At 45.6% G+C, this 21,748-nt stretch overlaps 1 protein-coding gene across 3 annotated transcripts in view; it reads left to right on the top strand.

Annotated features, from left to right (window-relative positions):
- Ift140 (intraflagellar transport 140) overlaps window positions 1-21,748 on the top strand; it is an 89,111-nt gene that overhangs the window by 3,803 nt on the left and 63,560 nt on the right. For all 3 annotated transcript variants that reach the window (XM_026780995.1, XM_005349117.3, XM_026780994.1), the window contains exons 4-13: window positions 679-900; window positions 6,673-6,794; window positions 6,919-7,061; window positions 9,052-9,227; window positions 11,540-11,631; window positions 12,281-12,387; window positions 13,428-13,573; window positions 15,031-15,234; window positions 15,851-15,923; window positions 19,058-19,149. In XM_026780995.1, coding sequence (XP_026636796.1) covers window positions 679-900; window positions 6,673-6,794; window positions 6,919-7,061; window positions 9,052-9,227; window positions 11,540-11,631; window positions 12,281-12,387; window positions 13,428-13,573; window positions 15,031-15,234; window positions 15,851-15,923; window positions 19,058-19,149 — 1,377 coding nt within the window. The remainder of the gene's footprint in view (window positions 1-678; window positions 901-6,672; window positions 6,795-6,918; window positions 7,062-9,051; window positions 9,228-11,539; window positions 11,632-12,280; window positions 12,388-13,427; window positions 13,574-15,030; window positions 15,235-15,850; window positions 15,924-19,057; window positions 19,150-21,748) is intronic.

Here is a 21,748-nt window from a genome sequence, read left to right as displayed (position 1 = left end):
TTTTGGTTTTTCGAGACAGGGTTTCTCTGTGGTTTTGGAGCCTGTCCTGGAACTAGCTCTTGTAGACCAGGCTGGTCTCAAATTCACAGAGATCCGCCTGTCTCTGCCTCCCGAGTGCTGGGATTAAAGGCGTGTGCCACCACGGCCCGGCTTTTGTTCTCGTTTTTGAGACAAGGTTTCTCTGTGTATCCCTGGCTATTTCGGAACTCTCCCTGTAGACCAGGCTGGCCTTAAACTCATAGACCAACCTGCCTCTGCCTCCTGAGTGCTGGGATTAAAGACATGTGCTACCACTACTCGGCTTATAAGTGATTGTTTAAAAAGATTTTGTGAGCGCACATGTGTGTCAGTGCCCTTGGATGCTAGAAGACACCAGATTACTGGAGCTGGAGTTAGAGGTGATTGGGAGCCATCTGACTTGGGTGCTGGGAGCTGATCAGGTCCTCTGGAAGAGCAGCACGAACTCTTACCTGCTGATCCATCTCTTCAGTTCCCATGTTATGCTTGTGTACGTGCACATGTGCACCCAGACACACATGGAAGAGACCATCTGTTGTATCTCCTTATTAAATAGCTCTTCAGATCCTAAAGGAGCTGATGTGAACTGTGTGGATTAGGCAGTTCCTGATATCTCTGCCACTATCTACAATGTGAAATTTTACTTCTTGTTTCACATAGGGTGAGCCTGTGCCTGACACCCACATTGAGAAGTCCTTCCGGGTCACTTCACTGTGCTGGCACCCAACAAGGCTTATCTTGGCTATTGGCTGGGAGACTGGAGAAGTGATGATGTTTAATAAGCAAGACAAGGAGCAGCACACAGTGCCCCTGCCGCATACTACTGACATTGCCATCCTCAGTTGGAGTACCAGCGGGAGCTGCCTGGTATCTGGAGATAAGGTGAGAAGTGCGCAGTCTCCATCCCCACCATGCATATGGGGGTGCACCCGAAAGATACTAAAGACCAAATAATTTAAATGTTTGGTTTCTAGAGTCAAATGATCTCTTCAGGCATGATTGCAGATTTTTTTCTTTTCATTTTTTACTGGTTGAGAATGTTAGCCAGGCAGTGGTGACACATACCTTTTATCCCAGCATGCAGGAGGCAAAGGCAGGTGAATCTCTCTGAATTTGAGGCCAGCTTGATCTACAAATCGAGTTCCAGGACAGCCAGGACTGTTACACAGAAAAACTCTGTCTCCGGAAGGGGGTGGGAGGAGAGAATGTCATACGTACATATAATGTGTTTTGATCAAGTCTACCCTACATTTTCCCCCTGCGTTTCTGTCCCTATCCCCAGTACCCTAGTTCCTCCCAATTTTATGTGTTCTTTTCTTTTTCTTTTTATAAAAATATGTATTTGAAGCATAAATTCAACTATTCATTATAAAATCCCATCATGTGCCAAAGATATGTGTATACCTCTTTAATGAACTTATTAGGAAATTGCATTTGTGGTGATGGAGCAAATATCCCAGATACCAGCACATTTGTGGCACTCCAAAATCTTCCATGAACACATTGGTAGCTACCCAGAGTCAGTGGTCTAATTTGTCTAGATCAGGGCTCCTTACCTAGGGAACATTTTGCAGTGTCAGGAGACTTAGGAAGAAGATTCCACTGGCTTCTCGTGTGCCCTATGGTAGAGGCTAATGCTGCTGCCCAATGCTCTACAGTGCACAGGATATTCTCAGTGACAAGAATGATCTGCCAAGGATGAGACACCCTGATTTGATTCACAGTTGTACAGCAGATACCTTACAATGTACACATTTAATTAAAGGTAATGTATTGGCATGTTTCAAAGCTTAGAAAAGCCATATAGAGTGAAAAGATTCTATAATTCATCACTTGGTTCCCCACAGCCCACCCTCCAGCACACATGGCTGCTTACAATCTCTCCACTTTCTTCAGGCACACACTTCTCAGACCTCTAGAGAAGTTAAAAGAATAGTTCAGGTTCTCATTGCTAGTAGCCCTCGGGATCCCATCATGGTGATGCCCTGCCTTAGTCAGCATCCTATTGTGAAGAGACACCATCAGCGAGGCAACTCTTATTAAATAAAACATTAACTGTTACATTACATTACATTAACTGGGCTAGCTTACAGCTTCAGAGAGAGTCCATGATCATCATGGTGGGGAGCAGACAAGTATGGTGTTGAACAGTAGCTGAGAGCTTTACATCCTGATCTGCAGGGCCTAGCATGGACTTCTGAAACCTCAATCCTCACCCCCGTCAACCTACTTCCTTCAACAAGGCCCACCTCCAAATCCTTCTAATACTCTTCACACAGTTCCATTCCCTGATGACTAAGCATTCAAACATATTAGCTTATGGGGGCCATTCTCATTCAAACCATCACACACCCCTAAACTTCAAGTCTTGGGTGCATAAGAGAGAAAGAATACAGTGCAAGCATTTCAGCACGGGAGGGAAAGATAATCCTGACTTGCTGGGAAGTCAGGCTACACCTGAGGCTGTAAAGGGACAGCTGTGGAGGGAAAGGTACCTAATTAGTCTTATCAAATAAAACCAGGAGTCAGATATTGGGGTAAAAGCTGAAATATCAGAGAAGCAGAACAGCTAACCATGAGACTTCTTCCCTCTATAAAATCTTAGACCAAACAGGTGACATCCTGTCTCTACAAATCCTTAGACTGAACGGGTGTGTGTGTGTGTGTGTGTGTGTGCTTTCTCTTACAAATCCTCACACTGAGTTCAGACTGAGTGGAGGATCCTGTCTCTACAAATTCTCAGACTGAATAGGGAGCCGAGATGTTGTCCTCACTGACCACCTTGTATTCCTATCTCCATCTTTGTAGTGCTGTGATTAAAGGCATGGCCATCCTATGTGCTGAGATCAAAGGCATGATCCTCCCAAATGCTGGCATTAACGGAGCCTCCACTGCCTGGTTCTGTTTCTCTTTTAGACTGGTTCAGTCTCTAGTAGCCCCAGGTGGCCTTAAACTCCTCCCAAGTGCTGGGATTAAAGGTGTGTGCCACCACCACTCCTGGCCTCTCCGGTTAAATAGTGGCTAGCTCTGCCCTCTGATCTCCAGGCAAACTTTATTTGTCAGAACCCAAACAAAATATCATACAACAGGCAGGCTATACCTGAAGCTGTGGAAGGAAACGTACCCTGACTTGGGGGGAAGTCAGGCTATCCCTGAAACTGGGGTGTGGTGGGGGATGGTCTTCTTGCAGGGTGTAGCAATCCTACTCCTCACCGACAGAGCTGGTCCAGCTGAGCTCTGCTCTACCCTCCCCCCCTCTTTAAGGGAGTATCCCAGCAGAGGTATCCATTTATTCTCAGCCCTGGCTCAAGATGTTACTACTTCTGCCTCGGGGAAACACTTACAGAAATGTAGCGATTTCCTCTGGCTCCAGTAACAAGTTATTACTTTTTCTGTTTAGCCTTCCTAAGAGAACTTCCCAGCAAAGGTTCTGCTCCATGTGCTGGCCAAACTTCAACCAAAACTCTTTTTTTTTTTTTTTTTTGGTTTTTCAAGATAGGGTTTCTCTGTAGTTTTGGAGCCTGTCCTGGGACTACTGGGACTAGCTCTTATAGACCAGGCTGGCCTCGAATTCACAGAGATCTGCCTGCCTCTGCCTCCCCAGTGCTGGGATTAAAGGTGTGCGCCACCACTGCCCGGCTAACCAAAATTCTTTTTAAAAAAGAGATTTATTTAGGAAGGAGGAGTCCAGAAGAGTGACCGCTTCTGCCTAAGTGAGAAAGGACAGCCAGCAACTGAACAGGCAGAGGGGCTTATATGGGGCTCCTTAGGAGCAGAGTTTCTCTAGGGAAAAGATTTTCTGCTCAGGGATTGATTGTTTTTGTGTTCAGTTGGTCAGGGCAGATTTGGCTCTGGTGTCAAGGACAAACTGTTTCTTTCACTGGCCTTTTATACCCTTTTGGCTCTATTTCTTTCACTGGTTCTAGGGCCAAAGTATGTTTCTTTGGCTCTGATTTCAGGGTCAGGATGTATTTCTTAGGTTCTAGGTTCAGGGCTAAAGTGTTCTTTCACTGGCTCTGGGTTTAGGGTCAGCGTGCTAGATTTCATGCTCAGGGTTTGGTTGGCTTCCTGCTCAGTGATTGGTTGGCTTCGTGTTCAGTTGGTCAGGGGAAGATTTGACTCTGGGGCCAAACTGTCTGTTTCACTGTCCCTTTTTAGGCTTTTGGCTCTATTTTCAGGTCCAGAGTGTATTTCTTTCACTGGCTCTGGTTCCAGGGCCTAAGTGTGTTTCTTCGGCAGTGGTTTCAGAGTCAGGGTGTGTCTCTTTGGTTCTGGGTTCAGGCCTAACGTGTTTCTTTCACTGGCTCAGGCTTCAGGGTCAGGGTGTGTTTCTTTCACTGACTCTGGATTCAAAGCTACAATGTTTCTTTCGGTGACTCTGGTTTCAGAGTCAGGGTGGGTTTCTTTGACTGGCCTTTGTCAGTGATACACTGCAGCAAGACTTGTGCAAGGTACTGGACATCAAGACAAGGTATAGGAGCACTAGTACATGTGTAAATTCTTTGTTAATACAATAGTTTCAAATATTTCACATATTTATGTGGCCCTTAGGTATTTTTTTTCCTGGACTTGACACTAGAAATAATTCGTAAATTCATTGATTATAAGACTTCTCCGCACATAGAGCTTAGCAACACCCTTACTAAGGACTCTGTGAATACCAAGGCCAATTTCCACATGACGCCAGAGGAGCCTTAGCATCTACCCTTCGCATAGATGTTACCAGTTGTTGACACGTGTCTACCTTTTCTCTTCCTGTGTGCACTTTTTCCTGCATATTTGCAAATTCCTCCTAAATGAATACATAAGCATCTAGAACCTAAACTCTCAGACAGAGGCAGGCGGATCTCTGTGAGTTCGAGGCCAGCCTATGTTGAAATATGAGTGGCGGGGCTGCGTCCCCAATGCCCCAGCCGCCCGCTCGGCTAGCTTATGCCCTGAAATAATTACACGGACACTGTATTCATTTAAACACTGCTTGGCTCTTTAGCTTTAGCCCATTTCTCGGCTAACTCTCACACCTGGACTAACCCATTTCCAATCATGTGTGTCGCACCCCAAGGTGCGCTTACCGGGAGTTTCTAGCCTACGTCCATCCTGGGTCGGAGCTTCATCGCGTGTGCCTCAGAGAGCAGAACTCTCGCCTCTGCCCGCAAGAATGGAGCATCGTGTCTCTCTGAGAGGAGAGCTGTGGAGTCTGACCTCACTTCCTCTTCCGCCCAGCATTCTGCTCCGTTCACTCCTCCCCCTACGTTCTAACCTATCAGGGCAAGCAGCTTCTTTATTTAATTAACCAATGGCCTTCCTCCATCAAGCCTAGTCTACAAGAGTTAGTTCCAGGACAGGCTCCAAAGCTACAGAGAAACCCTGTCTCGAAAAAAAAAAAAAAGAAAAGAAAAAAGAAAACCCATGGAACCAACTAACCTGGCCTCATAGGGGCTCATAGAGACTGAACCAACAACTAATGAGACTGCATAGGAGTGACATACGCCCCTAGGCCCTATGTAATTTACCTACATAGGCCTTGTGTGATTGATCTCAGTCTTTGATGACTTCCAGATTGAACACACTGGTTCCCCAGCACACACACACACACCAATCTGGGGCCAGAGCTAGGACAGTCTGAACAACAGTGTAAACGGCATTTAGATTATAACCAAAGCAGGAGATAAGTACGTAAGAGTCCATACTGATAATATATCTGCTTATTGCTAAACAAATAATAGGAAAAAGACAAATCTTTTATGTTGTAGAATACCAAATAATTTATATAAGTACTTCACCCTTGACTCCCACCCCTTAAACCAGAAATGCATACTCCTCCTTCTTTCTGAGGAATATAGCGTAGAAAGGGAGGGGAAAGAGTCACTTTACAATGGGCAAGAGCGACCTCTACAAGGTGTCATGGTCAACACCACAGTGATCACTTGTGTTCACAGTAGGGACCCTCCAATAGGGAACTGCTTTTCTGGTCCTCCCCCAACAAACCTGTAACCCCCTTCCAGCTATGAGGAAGACGTCAGGTAAATCCCAGGAGAGCAGTGCCCTGCCCTGTACCTGAGCAGTACCGGGGAAATTGTGGCCCACAGGAGCCTAAGAAGGCGTGACTGCTCATGTCATGTGGAATCCTAGGCAGGCTCCCGGGACAAGAAAGGGATAGTAAGGGAAACTAAAGAATTCTGAAGAAAGTAGTGTGGACTTAGTTGGTGGTGATATAAATATTAGCTCATTAATCCCAAACAAGTGCTTTTCCCCCTGGGAGTGCTAGAGACTGAATTCAAGGCTTGTGTGTACTAAGGAAGCACTCTACTGCCGAGCTATATCCCAACCTTAGCTCATTAACTCTAAGAAATGTACCTTTTAGTATAGAGTAGGGGAAACTGGAGTCATGTCTAGGAACTCTGCACTGTCTTTGTAATCTTCCTGTAAATCAAAATTTATTCTAAATTAGCAGTGTGTTCTAAGCACATGGCAGGTGCTCTCTAGGAGTGAGGAAGAGGAGGGGGCACAGAGAGGATTTGTTCCATGGTGCACCTGGAGTACAGCAGTGTTAAACAAGGAATTGCTAGTGTTGTGCTACTCCATTTAGTGTTCACCTCTACCTAGTGATTCTGTGAGGATGTGCTGCTTACACATGTTGTTGGCCTCTTGCAGCTTGGAGTCCTGCTCTTGTGGAGACTGGACCAGCGGGGCCGAGTACAAGGGACACCACTCCTGAAACATGAATACGGGAAACCACTCACCCATTGCATCTTCCGGCAGCCCCCTCCAGGAGAGTAAGTATAAAGCCTTATATACTGTCTGCTTCTCTCTCCCCTCATGCTGGGCGTGGGGTGCATAGCTCCTGACCCAGCCCCATGGGATCCTAGAAATCTTGACTGCTGTATCCTTTACTCTCAGGGATCTGGTTCAGTTGGCAAAGGCAGCAGTAAGTGGTGATGAGAAAGCCCTGGACATGTTTAACTGGAGAAAAAGCAGCTTTGGAAGTTTCCTGAAGACAGGCTCTCAGGAGGGACTGTCTTTTTTTGTCAGTCTGATGGATGGTAAGCAACCTGGGATGTAATTGTGGGAACCAAAGAGAATTTAGGTTATCTGTCTGCATAATCATCAAATACTTGCTGTATACCAGGTATGTTTCAGGTTCTTGAGAATGAAGCCTAATCAGGACAGTGAGAGTCTGCCCTTGAGGCCTGCAACTAGCCCTCACAGAGACTACTATTAAGAACCATTTGTTGATTATATTTTTACCTATTTTTTGGTATTGCTTGGTTTTATTTTTGCCTAGCCTGATCTCTTGGAACCCTTCTGCCTCCTCTTCCTGAGTACTGAGATTATAGTTATACCACCATGCTGACTATCTGTTGATTTTAATATCACTTGTTCTTGGTATAAACAGTAGACACTTCCCTACCAGCACTGAAACAAATGCATCCTGAAGCAAATGAGAAAGAGTGACAGTGAGGTTGGTACCTGGCAGAGGCCCAGGAAATGAGAGCCACAGGGGGTGCCTGGGGTTGAGAAGCCAGGCTGCGGATGTTGGAAGAGGTCATGGGGTTTATCATTTCTTAATAGGAGAAGCCTTTCATTTTAGAAGATAAAGAGAGCCAGTGTGGACGGACATAAGGAAGTCCCAGAGGGAATATCCAAGTGGGTGCATCACCATGGGGCAGGGCGAAGGGTATAGGAGAGAGAGCTGAGGCGGAAGGAATGCTAGTAGCCTGGAAGAGGATGGAGGATGCAGATCTAGATCTCTGCCTATCCCCCAAGATGTGTGTGTTGTGTTAGGTCACAAGATTGTCTATGTGCTTTAATTCCCTCTGTGGAAGATGGGGACTATATTAGTGTCTACTGTCTTATTGTCTAATGGCCCTGCTCCATAGTCTCTATTGTTAAAATTAACTTAGATGACTTTGAACTTCCATTTAATGAGAACTCAGGTTACCCGTGGAGAATAAGATGAGACGGAGGACAAGAAGGTCCTCTGTGGAGACTCCCGAAGAACCTCAGGAATGAGGCCGAGAATCCCAGGAACTCACCCATCACTCAGACACCTAAGAACAAAGGAGGCAGAGCAGATGGTGCTGGCCAGTGTTGAAGTGGTTGTTGAGGGTAGGGCAGGAAGAGGAGGACTCTAGGTGGGGAGAAGGGACTCCTGTGGCACTGACTTGTGAAGTTTAGATGTTAAGGAGCTGGGGAAGACAAAAGAGGGAAGGTGAGAGAGAGCCAGGCAGGATGGCAAATGATACACCAAATGACATGAGTCCTGCGGGCAGAGAGAGGAGTCATCATGTAGGCTCCCAATATAGGGAAAGCAAAAATACCCCTAGAGAAGGCTGGAGAGATGGCTCAGTGGTTAAGAGCACTGGCTGCTCTTCCAGAGGTCCTGACTTCAATTCCTAGAAACCACATGTTGGCTCACAACCTTTTCTAATAGGTGAGATCCAATGCCCTCTTCTTGTGTACAGACATACATGCAGACAAAATGCCCATATATATAAAATACATAACAAATCTTTAGGTCTAGAAAGATGGCTCAGTGGTTAAGAACCCTGGCTGCTCTTCCAGAGGACCCAGGTTCGACTCCCAGAACCCACATGGTGGCTCACAACCATCTATAACTCTAGTCCCAGGAGAACCTGACAGCATCTGTGAACACTGCATGCATGTGGTACACATACATATATGCAGGCAAAACAGCCTTACACATAAAATAAAAGTTAACAAATAAAAACAGTGAGAAAATAGACCTGAAGATTGTGATGAACATGGATGGTGGAGCAGTGCGAGACTACAGAATCAGATGGGCTGGATGCTAATCAGTATCATCCAGGAGAGCAGTGGAGAAGGAATCCACAGAGACGGCTACCCTGGTCAGTAACCCAGGGATTATATCAGAGGCGGTATCCTGAGAAACATTGTGGCAGATGTCTTATGTTCTGGGCCTATTGTCAGGGTATCCTTAAGTAGACAGAGGCTATTGCTCATGGGTACCGTTGAAAAGACAGAAGAGCCAGGAGCCACTTCTTTCCCCAGGGACGGTGCACTATGTGGATGAAAAAGGCAAGACTGCCCAGGTGGCATCCACAGATAGCGCCATCCAGATGCTGTTCTACATTGAGAAGAGAGAATCTCTGGTGGTGGTGACACAGAACCTCCTCCTGTCTCTGTATGTGGTGACTCCTAACGGGGAGGCGGAAGAAGTGATGAAGGTAGGTGAAGGACCAAGGTGCTGGGCCAGCTGGGCTACTGCACTGTGCTAAAGACCTGGGATTCTTGCCTGTTCTGATTGCCTTTTCTGCCTTGGTTAGCAAGGCTGAAGAGCTGTCACTTGCTTGAAGGAGCAGCTAGCCTAGCTGTTGAGTGTCACTTCTTACTCGAGGCTATTCAGGGTAAGTGAGGAAAATGGAAGATTTTCCAGTATCTCTGAATAGGCATGGGTAAGATCAGGGCTACCTAGGCTTGCTCCCAATCTGTGTACTTCACTGGACTTCCACACAGAGTTGGTGGAACAGGAGATATCATCCCCACTTTCCAACTGTATGAACGTTCTAAGGAGGCTCACTTTTGTCTCAGAGCTGGGGGTGACACTGCCTGGTGTCTGTTACAGTGGCAGTTCTGGTCCATATTCTTTCACATCTACTGTTCGCCACCGTAGGTGTTTACTTTGTTGTATGCAGTGAGCAAATGTTAGTTACCTTGGCTGAACTGTAATGCTTTTAAGATACCAGGATGTCCATCAAAGACAGCTGTCCTATTAGCCCTGAGACCCTCTTCATGTTTGTCCACTAGAAAAGCATCCAGTTCCGCATGCTCCTAGATAAAGGTCACTTGAATACCCTGTACAGTTCATTTAAGAGCACTGCTGCTTGCTGCCCCTCTTAATCTTTTGTTCCCCTTTTATTTCTTTTTTTTTTTAAGTATGTGTAGGTGTTTTTGCCTGCTTGTATGTCTCTATACCACATACATGCTTAGTGCCCACGGAGGCCAGAAGAGGGAGTTGGATCCCATGAAACTGGAGTTGTGAGCTACCATGTAGGTCCTGGGAGTTGAAACCAAGTCCTCTGGAGCAGCCAGTGCCCTTAAATGTTGGGCTATCTCTCCATCTCTCCAGCCCTCTTTTGTTTCTTTTATCAGTTTTGTTTTGTTTGGGTGGGGGTTGCTTATTTGTTTGTTTCTTGGTTCTTTCCAGATAGGGTTTCTGTGTAGCGCTGGCTGTCCTAGAACTCACTTTATAGAGCAGGCTGACCTCAAACTCACAAAGAGGACTGGGATTAAGGGCGTGCACCACCACTCTCAGCACGTTTCTGGTTTTGGGGTTTTTTTTGGGGGGGGGGTTAATTTTTTTTTTTTTTTTGAGATAAGGTCTCAGGTTTCTGAAGTAGCCTGAAACTTGTTAAAGAGTCAAGACCGACCTTGAACTCCTGATGCTCCTGCCTTATGCTACTCTGGGATTATAGATGTGAACTAGAATGCCCAGTTGGTCTCGATTATGAGAATCCATGAACCATAGAGAATGCCAAACTTTCCCTAGGGATACTCCTCCAGGTTGGAGAGTTCATTGTATCCTGTAACACAGCTGTGAAGGGTCCTTGAATTGCATGAACTAAGTGTCTTAGTCAGCTTGAGTCAACTTAACAAATAGCTACTTACTATATAGTTTAACAACAGACATTTAACTCACAGTTCTGGAAGCACAAAGTTCAAATAAGCCAGTTTAGTTCTTGCTGGGGGATTGATTTCTGGATTACATAGAGTGGCCCGCCTGTGTCCTTACATGGAGTCTGGAGAGGAGGAGAAAGAGCACATGAGCTTGAGGGAAAGTGGGAGGAAGCGCTCTCTGCTGTATCTGTTCTCAGACACCACCATCCTCCCCCTTAATTGCCTTCCGAAGGCCCTGACTGCGCGTGTGATCACAGAGGTAGTTGGTGTTTCAGCCTATGAATGGGTCAGGGAGGAGATACCATAGCTTATAGCATCTCGCTTCAAGTGCCTGTCTAGCTCCACACTGGTTGCTGGACTCTGGGAAAGTTTGTTTTCTGCACAAAATGTGAATAGGAGACCTTCTTAAAGTGTAGTCATGACAGAGCAAGCGTGTTTAGTAATCACTCCAGAAATGCCCGCCATGTGCTAGGTGAGGCATCTCTTCATGCGTAAGTTGCTGTTTGCTTCAGCCCATACACCCTTTTTTAAATCTTGTGGTGTCTTGCTTGCACACATGTCTGTGTACCATGAGTGTGCCCAGTGCCCCCCCAAGGCCAGAAGAGGTTATTGGATCCCTTGGGACTAGAGTTACATAAGGTTGTGAATTGCCATGTCCTCTGGAAGAGCATCAGTGCTCCTAAACTGAGTCATCTCTCCAACCCAACTCCTTAAAAATAAGGCCCACTCTCTGTTCCCACTGTTCGCCCTGTGTTGTGACCCCTTGGTGGATCTCAGTGATGTCACTGAAGACCAGATGCCAGGCTAACACAGTTTGACCAGGTATTTCAGCAAGAGCCTTATGCTTCTTTCCTGCATGCAGGTAAAGCTGAGTGGGAAAACAGGCCACCGGGCAGACATCACTTTGATAGAGGGCAGCCTTCTTGTTACGGCCGTCGGAGAACCGGTGCTCAGGTGAGAGCCGGACTTCCCATGCCAGTCCCTGGACGATGCACAGTGTGGTGGATTTTCACACACGACACAGGTCTATGACACTAAACAGTGGTGGCCCCAGGAGTCCACACCCACCCTAGCTGTCCTTCCTGCTTCCACCCATGCCTTCAGGAAGCACGGCCATATCACATCTGTCTTGGAATCACTTTGCCTGGTTTGGGAGAAATTTGTTTTTGATATAGGGTCTTGTGCAGCTATTTTTTTATGCTGGTATCTAGCTCCTAGACTCAAGCAGTGCTCCTGCCTTGGCCTCTCAAGTAACAAGAACTGCAGGAGTACCCTGCCAAACCTAGTTCTGCATAGTTTATTAAACTGGCATAAATAGAAATAGGCATTTTGGTATCTTTTTGGCCACTCAGTTCAGCATAATGTTCACTGTTACTGTATGTAGCGGGAATCCCATGTTCTCGTCTTCCTGTAGCGCCACATATGAACTGCCCGTTCGTTAGTAGCCACCCTTCCAGTTGTAAACATATCGCATCACGTTTCTGTTTTGTGTTGGGAGTCTGTAGAGCACAGCTCGAGTTTTCTTCCCAGGCTTTACAAAACCGTCAGGTCAGAGGTGGGCACTAATATAACCCTTCACAAGTTCTTCCTCTTTCCATTACAGATTCTGGGACTTAGAGCGAGGGGAGAATTACATACTGAGCCCACAGGAGAAGTTTGGCTTTGAAAAAGGAGAGAATATAAACTGTGTTTGTTTCTGTAAAGCCAAAGGTGAGATAGATTCATTCCTTCCTTCCTTCCTTCCTTCCTTCCTTCCTTCCTTCCTTCCTTCCTTCCTTCCTTTTTTTTAATGGTATTTTGAAGCAGAGTTTCTCTGTGTAACTAGCTCTGTAGACCAGGCTGGCCTGGAACTCACAGAGATTCACCTGCCTCTGCCTCCCAAGTGCTGGAATTAAAGACATGCGCCACCACTGCCCAGTTCAAAGGTGAGATTTCTTGACCTGCCATGGATAGAATAGAAACAACTTCAAATATTGTGTCAAAACCAAATAAGTTATAGTGAGATTTGGAACCTATTCAGAAATAGAAGCTGGGTACAGTGGAACAGACCTTTAATCCCAGCACTCAGCCAGCCTCAGAAGGCAGAGGCAGGTGGATCTCTGTGAGTTCCAGGCCAACCTGGTCTATATTATGAGTTCCGTGCCAGCCAAGGCTACATAGTAGGTACTGTTTTTATTTATTTATTTTATTTTTTATTTTATTTTTATTTTTATTTTTTGAGACAGGGTTTCTCTGTGGCTTTGGAACCTGTCCTGGAACTAGCTCTTGTAGACCAGGCTAGCTTCGAACTCACAGAGATCCACCTACCTCTGCCTCCCAAGTGCTGGGATTAAAGGTGTGTGCCACCAATGCCCAGCTGGTACTGTTTTTTAAAAAAGAAAGATAAGTAAGTTATTATTATCAGTCAAAGATGAACAAGTGACAATGAAGCCTTCTTATTTTACATAATGTTTGAAAGGTTTGGCCAGAAGAGTCTCACTAACGGTGGTATATACATCAATGTCTGTACCTTTGATAGTATGGGTAGTATTTGTGGACTAGGGAAAGTATACAAGTGCCTGAGTGTGCAAATACCAAGGACAGCAAGTTAGCAGGTGAATCAGTGTCACTGAGCGCCTGCTGAGCACTCAGCACCAGTGCAGCACTGGGGAAGCAGCCCGAGTAAGGCAGATTGGAAACAGAAGACAGCATCCACCAGCACCTTTAAAATCTTTCTCCACAAGCAGCATGTGCTTTGCTTTTACCTGTAGGTCTCCTGGCAGCTGGGACCAATAAAGGGCGAGTAGCTTTGTGGAAAAAAATGCCAAAGTACCCATGTGGCAGAGCGCTGGAGGGCAAGGACATGTGGACCCTTCAAACACCGACTGAGCTGGAAGGAAACATCACACAGATACAGGTACAGTCCAGCTCTGTAGCGCATTTGTCTGCTGTGCCAGGCAGAACATAATTAACTTGGAGAACTTTTTAAAAAAAAATCAGTTATTCAATTTAGCATCAGAAAAATAATACTAACAAAACATTATATAGATATGTAACCCCAATACTAAGGAACCTGAGGCATGAGGCCGGCGTGGGTTATATGGGGGGTAGTAGTCCACGCCTTTAAACCCAACACTTAGGCAGAGGCAGAGGCAGGTGGGTCTCTGGGGCTTCAATATAGCTGGGGCTGTGAAGAAAGCCCTGTCTTTGAAAACCTCATCTCCTGGAGAAGGACTGAATGGTGGCTAGGAAGGGATGAGCAAAGAAGAGAGAGGGGAACCTTCGGTCAGGATGAAAAATAAATAAATAAATAAATAAATAAATAAATAAATAAATTTAATAAAACAAAGAAACTAGCTAAATAAAAGCATATACAATCCAGTCTTTGTGACTATGTTCCCGGATGTCCTGCTTCTCCCGTGTCACGGCAGGTGTCAGTGCTCCTCATTATGGCTGGCCTCCCGTTCCATGGGTAGACCACGGTTTTCTGCTGATGGGCTTTGGGTTGCTTCTACTCCGGAGTGGTTATGAGTGAGGCTGCTGTTAACATGAGTGCATGTTTCTGTATAAATATTGGTTTCGTTTCTTTCTTTCTCTTGGTTTTTCAAGACAGGGTTTCTCTGTAGCTTTGGAGCCTGTCCTGGAACTAGCTCTTGTAGACCAGGCTGGCCTCAAAATCACAGAGATCCACCTAGGATTAAAGGCATGCGCCACCACAACCCTGCTTCGGCTTCAGTTCTTGGGAGCATTTTGTTTTTAATTTGTCTCTTATTGACACTATCTGATGAGACAGAATCATTCTAGTATTGCAGTAGGGTGCTTATAATAAGTACCATATTTATTGCAGCCTCTTTGAAGTCTTTGCTGAGTCCAACATCATCTGGATTTTTTTACAGTTACTTCTGATACCTTTCTGGCCATACAATTTCTGATGCGATTCTGATCTTTTACATGGCTCTTCATTATTTGTGAGAACTGAACATTTCAGATTGAAGCTAGGAAACTAACATTTCTTTCTCACCAGCAGAAGACCACTGGATAATTGAAATTTAAATTAAATTGCCTATAGGTTCATAGAAAATAATAAATATGAATATGTCATAATCAGAATGTCAGATTCCTAGCAGATGCCCTGCAGTTAGAGCAGACCCTGGGTAGAACACCCACCCTGGTGTCTGCCTACCATTCACATCTTAATTCTATCAGCATTTTAAAATGTTCCTACAAAGTACATATTTTAATTTCTAAGTTTTTAGGTTGTTTTTTAAATAACAAAAAATGGCTTGTAGACTTTCATAGGGAGCTTTTATATACTTCTTGACTGCATCTCTCCTGTTGTTCATGCATCTGACTCTCCCCCACCTGGTAATGAAGTGGGGCTCCAGGAAGAACCTTCTGGCAGTGAGCAGCGCCGACTCCGTGTCCATCCTCAGTGAGCAAGCCATGTCGTCGCACTTCCACCAGCAAGTAGCTGCCGTGCAGATCTCCCCAAGCTTAGTCAACGTGTCCTTCCTGTCCACGGGAAGCACACACAGCCTGCGCACTGACATGCACATCAGTGGAGTATTCGCCACCAAGGTGACTACCGAGGCTGGTCTGTGGGTGTTAGACAAGGATTCTCAGTGTAGCCAAAAGAACTGCCTGCTGGGTCGTTAGGGTAATTCAGAACAGCAAGGGAGCTTGGTGACAGCTTAAGCCATCCTGAATATCCATGTGTGTCATATTTATTTTTAAAAAAAACCAAAGCATGCAATGAGGATTAGAGGGGGTGGGGTGGGAATGTGTGTAGAGGAAATGGGAGGAGTGGGGGAGGGGGAATTTGGATTGGTATTTTTTTAAAAAACAAATCTAATAAAAAATAAGAAGAAGAAACAAACTAGCCAGGCATGGTGGTGCATGACTTTAATCCCAGCACTCAGAGGCAGAGGCAGGCAGATCTCTGTGAGTTCGAGGCCAGCCTGGTCTCCAAAGTAAGTTCTAGGACAGAGAAATCCTGTCTCAAAAAAACAAACAAAAAAAAAGTAAAAAAAAAAAAAAATACTGAAAATACACTGCCATTTTAGATCTAACCCACATCCATGGAAGGCTTGGTGATGTGAAACTGAGCTGACAGTGATGAGGGAAGAGCGCAAGCTCTGTGGTCTGCACTGCATTCTTCCTTACCTCTGCTTTTCGACATCCTTGTTCTTTTTAGGATGCTGTGGCCGTCTGGAATGGAAAACAGGTAGCGGTCTTTGAACCTTCCGGATCTACCTTAAGGAATGCAGGTTAGAATCTCTTCACACCCAGAGAGGGCTCCATACCTCTGCTATTGCCTTGCCTTCTAATGCAGAGTAAGGGGATTAGCACAGAGCTGGCAAGACAGTCATGCCTGCTCTCATTCCTGTGCCTGAATGGCTAGAGCCAATGCTGCAGCTCAGCCTCTGCAGCCAGGACTTCCTGGACTGCATCCTCTGAAGTGGTCAAGGTATTTCAGAAACATAGTGAGACTGCACCAGCAAGTCTTTCTGGGCTCCAGAACTACTGACAAGAATGCATGAGCATAAGCAATGTGGTTCCTTCTGAGGAAGGGAGCCATTGCACAAGTGTCCTGTAAAATGGCTGAAGCTAGCCATAGCTATGGGCCACAGATAGATCTTCTCAGATGTTCAATCAATCTCGAATTTGAGCTCTGCAATTTACCAGTTTCTCCAACTTTCTCTATTTAATTTGGCTACCTCTGCCTTCCACACACATACATGAGTTTCATAGTGCTACTATAACCACAGTAATTTTAAAAACCACAGGAATTTTTCTGTCTGGTTTCAAAGTTCAGAAAAACAAAATGCAGCAAATAGGGCAATACTCCCCCTGAATCCTCAAGGGGAAATTCCATTTGGTTCTTTTAGCTTTTGGCTTCTATAGTCTTTGGTTTATGGTCACAGAGCTCATCTTTGACCCTATCATCAGTCCCTCCTCACAGGGACTGGGTCTGCATGGACAGTCCAGAATAACTCCCCTTTGAGGCTTTAGCAGCTATTGTCCTATGTAGTAGTCGTCACAGACTTTGGGATTCAGAGCACAGATCTTTTAGCGCTGTCTTACGGCCTCCTGCAATACCTTTGGGACGTGACTCTTCTCTCTCTCTAACTTGAGCTTCTACACCATCTGCACCTCTGAGATCTCTCCACTCTTAGGAGGCTGACCATTCTGCTTTCCACTGGTCATCACTTCACTCCCGCATGTCTTTCCACTCCCTTTCATCTCCCTTAACCCTTTATGTGGGAGTGGGGGATATCTCTGTGACCTCCAGCAGAGTAGCAGTACACAGACAAGAAAGTAGTTAAGATCAGCACAACTCTCGCAGGTGTTGGTTCAAACTTCGGGAGTCTGACTCTGAGTAGTTTATTTTAGGCATATTTAAAAGTATAGTGCAATTTTGTGAACATTTTTCTGGTTATAATTAACTCAGTCCCATGTGCACAATAAAGCTTAAGACAGGATTACATTGAAACTCTTTAAAGATAACTACATTCAAGCTACAACACTCGAGAGGCAGAGACAGGCAGATCTCTGTTAGTTTGAGTCTAGCCTGGTCTACAAAGTGAGTTCCAGGGCAGCCAAAAAACCTCTTTGTAAAATGTATGGGCCTCTTCCATAAAGATGGGTTCTTCAGGTTGAATACTTGTGACACCTTCCATAAAGATATGTTCTATAGCTCCTGGGGGAGGATCCAGTAAGGTCTAGGTTACACAGTGCAAAGGTTACCAGGCTATTCACCACATCCACTCCTAGCCTTCTGGGTGAAAAACAAGTTATGCGTCTCTCCCTTCGAAGAGACAGCCTGTATGTTTAATGTGCTTGGTTCCCCTAGTGCTGATCTACAAGCACAAGAACCTCTATGCATCCCACAACATTGTCGGAAGTGGTGAAATTATCATATTCCCTGTACTGTACAATAATTCACACACCACCGCTCCTCTTTCACGTGAGTCCCAAGAAGCAAAGATGAGCTCTTTTATCTCCATAATGGCCAGCACAGCAGGTGCCAAGACATCTTCTGTTTCATGTGTGTTGTCACCTCCTGACTAATATGCTCCTCAGCACCTTTGACTGGAGCGTGGAGCCTCCCAAGTTCCTCATGACGTGGACAGGTGCTTCATCAGTCATGCTGCTCTAGGTGTTGTGCTACCAGGCGACCTTCAACCAGGGGAAGAGATGAGGCTGGTGAGCAGGGTGGGTGGGCATGTTGGATCCCCCAGATCAGGCCTAGGGCCCTAGGAGCCTATAGAGTTCCTTATGTTCAAAAGAGATGTTCCTTCTTTTTCAATAGGTTTTCATATTTCTTGGGGTTTTGTTGTTGTTGTTATTTTGTTTTGTTCTTGGGTTTTTTGGTTTGTTTTGGTTTTTTTGTTGTTTTTGTTTTGTTTTTCGAGACAGGATTTCTCTGTGTAACAGCCCTGGCTGTCCTGGAACTTGCTTTGTAGACCAGGATGGCCTTGAACTCACAGAGATCCGCCTGCCTCTGCCTCCCAAGTGCTGGGGTTAAAGGTGTGTGCTACCACTGCCTGGCTTGTTACTTGGTTTTATATTTTTATTGTTTTTTTTCCTTTTGTAACTTTATTTTTTTATTTTATTTTTTCACTTTATAATTTTATTTTATTTTTTAAATTAATTAATTAATTAATTAAAGATTTCTGCCTCCTCCCCACCACCGCCTCCCATTTCCCTCCCCCTATCAAGTTCCCCTCCCTCGTCAGCCCTAAGAGCAATCAGGGTTCCCTGCCCTGTGGGAAGTCCAAGGACCATCTACCTCCATCCAGGTCTAGTAAACTGCCTAGGCTCCCACAAAGCCAGTACGTGCAGTAGGATCAAAAACCCATTGCCATTGTTCTTGAGTTCTCAGTAGTCCTCCTTGTCCGCTCATTGAAATGCAAATCAAGACAACTTTAAGATACCATCTTATACCTGTAAGAATGGCTAAAATAAAAAACACCAATGATAGCTTTTGCTGGAGAGGTTGTGGAGAAAGGGGAACAATCATCCATTGCTGGTGGGAATGCAAACTTGTACAACCACTTGCGAAAGCATTGTGGCGGTTTCTCAGGAAATTCGGGATCAACCTACCCCTGGACCCAGCAATACCACTCTTGGGAATATACCCAAGAGATGCCCTATCATACAACAAAAGTATATGCTCAACTATGTTCATAGCAGCATTGTTTGTATATTTTTATTGTTTGTACTATTTTTGTGGGGTTTTTTTCCCCCTTCTTTATTCTGGAATCTTGTTCTGCTCATCTGTAAGATTCGTGGAACTCAGATCTTCTCATGGAGCTACCATAAGGACCGCGCTCTGAAGACCCCACACAAGGGACATCTATCCTGCTGATGCTGTTTTGATGTTCATCCTTCATTTCAGGGACGTTCCTGTGTGAGACATCAGTGTTAGCAATGCACGAGGAAAACATTTATACAGTGGAGCCGAACCGAATTCAAGTGCGGACCTGGCAGGTCAGTGACTATTGGCAGTTGAAAGTGCTGCCTTGTGTTCTGAATCCTATTTCCAATCAGGTGACTCACTGGAAATGGGCTCTGGTGTAGCCTCCCCATCCATGCAGTGACCTCTGAAATGGAGAGGCAGGATTAGAGCGCTTTTCAGGAAAGAGTCCATTTCCCTAGACCTTGACTGTACTGGGCTATGAAATGGGAGGAAACGCTTGCCGGTTCAGAAACCTCCTGAAGGGTTTGTGCTATCAATTTAGATGATACTTCTGGATGAGCCATCCCGCTAAGTGAGCGTGAGGGTGAGGCCAAGGTGGGAGCGGTGCTGGCCTCTCACAGTGATGGGCCCCAGCACAGCATCTGTGTCAGGTATCTGCCTGTCTGCGTCCCACTGGGCCTTGCTATAACCCAGGACTGACATGATGCTAACTTGCTGTGGCTGTTACAAATTCTCACAAACCACTGGCTTGAGGCAACAAAATTTGTTCTCTCACAGTTCTGGAAATCAAATCCTGAATCTAGGTTGGTTGGGCAAGCTCCTTCAGAAAACTTTTCCAGGGAATCTGCTCCTGCCTCTCGCAGTTTCCAGTCATGCTGCCAGTCCCCGTGTTCTGCTCTGTTCTTCACATGGCATCTCTCTACATCTGTGTCTTCTCTTCATGTTTGACAGAAACACTTTCAGAAGCCAGAAAGATGGCTCAACAGTTAAGAGAACTTATTCTTACAGAGGGCTGGGTTCTGTTCCTAGCACCCACATGGTGGCTCACAGCTGCCTATAGCTCCAGTTCCAGAGCATCTGATGTTCTCTGCTGAGCTCCAAGTACACCAGGCTTGTATGTAGTATGCAGACATACATGTGACTAAAACATTCATATGCAAGCTGGGCACATGTGGCACATGCATTTAATCCCAGCACTCGGGAGGCAGAGGCAGGCGGATCTCTGTGAGTTCGAGGCCAGCCTGCTCTACAAGAGCTAGTTCCAGGACAGGCTCCAAAGCTACAGAGAAACCCTATCTCGAAAAAAAAAAAAAAAAACAACCAAACAAAACAAAAAAATAGTCATACACATAAAATAAATAAATCTTTAAAACAAGCAAAAAAGCCACACTTTGACTAGGGTGTACAGTTCAGTGGTGGACTATGTGCCTAACATGGAGGGGCCCTGGGTTCCATTCAGAGCATAGAAAACAGAGTCACTTGTCAGTGTTTTTTTGTTTTTTGTTTTTTTTTTTTTGTTTTTTTTGTTTTTTTTTGTCAGTGGTTTTAGGACTAATGCAGAATGATTTTTTTCTCAAAAGTCTTGGGGCTGCGAGTGTGGATTAGTACAGAGTGTATAGATTGTGTAGAGCCCTTAGGTACATCCCCAGAAACATAAAAATAAACAAATCCTTGATTTGCTTACATCTGCAAAAGGTCTTTTATAGTAAAGTTTTAAGAAAAGGGACTTTTGGGAGGCTGCTATTCAACCCATAATGTGTAGCAACATTCTGACAAGACTGAGAACCTGTCTCTGGTTTTATCTATCAGTTGAGTGTGTGTGTGGGGTAAGTGGGGAGGAGAGAGGACAAAGAAAGGAAAGATTGTGTGTGCACACATGCGTGGTTGGTGTACATGGGGTCAGAGGACAACATCAGGTATTCAGCCTCTGTCTCGACAGGGTGGCTCACTGATCTAGAACGTTACGACATAAGCCAGGCTAACTGGCCCACAGTCTACCAAGATCTGCCTGTCTTGGCCTCCCATCTGACCACCACTGGGATTCAGGGGTACGTCAGGATGCCTAGCATCATGTGGGCTTCCAGGATTCGAATCCAGATCCTCATGCTTTGGCACAAGCACTTCACCAGCTGAGCCATCTCCTTGGCCCTGGTGGGATTTTATGTGGGATTTTGAATTGTTTCTTGGAACCCATGTTCTTCACTGTTGTTGCCACATTCATGATCTTGTATCTCACATGCTGCTCATCCCGGCCCCTGCCATAAGGTTGTTATCTAGGTCACAGGCAGCCAGAGTGAAGACTGAGGTGAGAAGGGACTGGAAGAACCCTGATGTGGGACTGAACTGTGACGATGTGGGGAGGATGCATCGTGTGGCCCCTACACCCTCCTGGGAAGAAGTAATGGGTGCTGGTGTAGAGCCTGTGCTGCCATGTTTTCCTAAAGCCTCTAGGTCTGAGAGAGCGGAGAGGCCAGAAGGCAGGAGGCCAAGGCTCCTGGACACCTTACATCCAGTGCAGTGTCTCCTTCCTTCCTGTGCTGTCTCTTGTCCTTTAGTGTTTGCACTCTGACTTGAGCAGGTGAGCATGGGGTGTCAGCTGTGGACATGGAGATGAGAGGAAGGCTCTGCTTTCCGTGACAGGTTAAGGGGAAGCTGTATCAGCGTGGAGACCTGCAGATGTCGGACTATGAAGGAAATCGGAAACAACTAAGGAGCCTGTTTATAGGAACAGTTGGGATGGAGTTGGGTCCTTTTCTTCCTCTTCCTCCTCCTTTGGTTTTTGTTTTTCAGTACAGTGTTTGGATAGAACCCACACCTCATGCACACACTGTACACTAAGCCACACCTCCAGCCTGTCTGCTGTTGTTTTTTTTTTTTTTTTTTTTTTTT

The sequence above is a fragment of the Microtus ochrogaster genome, chromosome 7 (genome assembly GCF_000317375.1).
Source record: "Microtus ochrogaster isolate Prairie Vole_2 chromosome 7, MicOch1.0, whole genome shotgun sequence".
NCBI classification, from domain to species: Eukaryota; Metazoa; Chordata; class Mammalia; order Rodentia; family Cricetidae; genus Microtus; species Microtus ochrogaster.
This window is presented reverse-complemented; position numbering and strand designations above follow the sequence as displayed.